The sequence below is a fragment of the Notolepis coatsorum genome (assembly GCF_963971535.1).
Source record: "Notolepis coatsorum genome assembly, chromosome: 2".
Taxonomy (NCBI): domain Eukaryota; kingdom Metazoa; phylum Chordata; class Actinopteri; order Aulopiformes; family Paralepididae; genus Notolepis; species Notolepis coatsorum.
The window spans coordinates 223,531,113-223,533,612 of NC_140166.1; the positions used below are offsets into that span (position 1 = coordinate 223,531,113).

The window sequence follows — 2,500 nt, forward strand, 5'->3', positions numbered from 1 at the left end:
AATCACAATTAACAATGATAATCTAAAAACAGTAAAACATTGTAGACATCATTATCAACATCAGAATATTTTGCTCACATATTTAAGTAGTGCATTCTCAGGTGGTATTTGAAAGACACTTTACTATTCAATTTACTTATGTTCAGTGGGCAGTTATTCCAATGATTGATGGCACGATAAACAACAGTCCTCTTTAAAGCATTTGATTTTGGACGTGGTAACATAATCTGTCCATCATCAACTGACCTAGTAAAATAAGAATGAACCTGACTGCATCTGACAATTTGTTTGTATAAGAAAACAGGTTGAGACGAAAAGACAGTGTTCCTGAAAAATTTAACTGTGTTGAAAACCAGCCTATTCTCTACCGTTAACCATGAGAGTTGCCGGTGCATAGTGATGGTGTTTGTTCTCATGGAACAATGTAAGACTAACCTTGCAGCTCTGTTCTGGGCAGTTTGCAATTTCTTTAGTTGACCTTTGGATGCAGAGGACCATACTGGTGCACAATAATCGAGGTGACATAAAATTAAAGACTATTGCCCTGCCCATACCTGTACCTCCCCTAGGGATGGATACCGAATTCTGTACTTTTAAAGGTACTTACCGAAACACGTCGGTACTACCGAGTATCGATTCACGTGAGATACAGTTTTTTTTAACTTTTTTCTTTTCATGTCAACGTTCACACGCACAATATACGCTTACCTTGGATTTGACTTGATTCAACAACAAAGCAGTCGGGCCAATAGCATTTGAAGTTTGGATTTTTTTTTTTTTTTTTTTTACAACTGAGGTAGGTAGATTACATTTTTAGAGACTAAAGTACCGAAAAAAGGTACCGTTGGGTACCGGTATCGATTCACAGGTACCGGTACCGGTACCGTATCGGTTCAAATGTGAACGGTACCCATCCCTAACCTCCCCTCCCCCGTGCTGCTATGATGCCTGAATTTCCCCAAGGGGCTCAATAAAGGAATATATTATCTTATCGAATCTCTTAAATTAATCTCTTAAATTGTCCGACAAGGTTTTCCTGTAAACAGTTTGCTTTAGTTTATATTCACATTTCCACCCAAATAGACACACGTTTTCTGTTGTTGTAGCGGCCATAGTGGAACCTGCTCTATCGCTGTACAGAAATGAGGTAGCCATGGTTACAGGCAGCCATGTTGGAAGAAACAGAACATTCTGTGCACGGCCTCTATTTGTTTAAATGGAGTCGATCGACAGAGCTTGTACTGTGGTGTATCGTGGTGTCTGACCTGCTGGAGACAGCGCCACCTGGTGGACATTATCCTCAAACCTCTGCCAGCTCAGTCCTCCGTCAGGAAGCGCACTGCAGAACAGACCTCCTCTAAAGTCCAGACACCACACATACCTACAGACACAACACACAACAATGACAGATATTACAATAGTAATAATAATAGATCAAATTTCGATAGCGCCTTTCATGAAACCCACGGTCGCTTAGTAGAACAACAGACCTCCTTTAAAGTCCAGACACCACACACACCTACTGACACAACACACAATGACGACAGATATTACAATAGTAGAACAGGGGGGCGGCTGATTGGCGTAGTGGGCAAGGCGCTCGCCTCTAACACAGGAGACGCTGGGTTCGAGCCCAGCTCTTGGCGTTTCTACCGGCTGGCCGGTCGTTCATACTAACACAATTGGCAAGTGTTAAGAGGGTGGGAAAGCAGGAGGGTGGGGATTTGACGTTGTGGACAGCGACTCCTACAGGTCGGTTGGGTGACGCCGGTGCGACTGAAGCAGGAAGTGACGGGGGCAGCGTGAGCCTCCCACGCGTTACTCCTCGCCACTGAGAGTTCGAGCTGCTGCGGCGAAAAGATGCGACAGGCTGCCTCCTCGTGTGCCGGAGGGGACACGTGATGCAAGGCTTCTGTCCTCACTACAGCCGACCAGTGGGAGGCATAGTCTAGCAACGTTCAAGACAGGGGAGGGGAGAATTTGATATACGAAATTGGGATGGGAGACAAATAGAAAATGGGGAGAAAAAGTGGAAAAAAAAAAAAAAACAATAGTAGAACAGCACTATATTTACATTTAGTCGTTTAGCTGACGCTTTTATCCAAAGCGACTTACTAGTTGTGTACAACAAGACAGCAGGAAGGGCACAACTCTGGCAGCTAAGAGTCAGTGGTATTGTTAAGGCTGAGACGATATGCCATTTGGAAGAATCTATAAATCGGGTAAAAGTTATCGATAAATATCGATATTTTATTAGTATAAAAAAAATATATTATAATAATTTGCAGCAATTCTTTGTTGTTGCCGCCATCTTTAGTGTTACAGATTTCCCCATTCGAAACTACCACAGTTCTCATGTTACAGTCGCTGGTCTCTGGATGTGGTGGAGGAGTGCGCTGCATGTTGAATGTTACAGTCGGTGGTCTCTGGATGTGATGGAGGAGTGCACTGCATGTTGAATGTTACAGTCGCTGGTCTCTGGATGTGGTGGAGGAGTGCG

The 2,500-nt window shown here is 43.6% G+C and overlaps 1 protein-coding gene across 1 annotated transcript in view; it reads right to left on the bottom strand.

Annotated features, from left to right (window-relative positions):
* Window positions 1-2,500, bottom strand: part of tecpr2 (tectonin beta-propeller repeat containing 2) — a gene marked incomplete at both ends in the record, with an annotated part of 98,068 nt that overhangs the window by 67,190 nt on the left and 28,378 nt on the right. Inside the window, 1 exon segment of the mRNA XM_084308564.1 lies at window positions 1,266-1,381. Within this exon segment, the coding sequence (XP_084164690.1) occupies window positions 1,266-1,381 (116 nt within the window).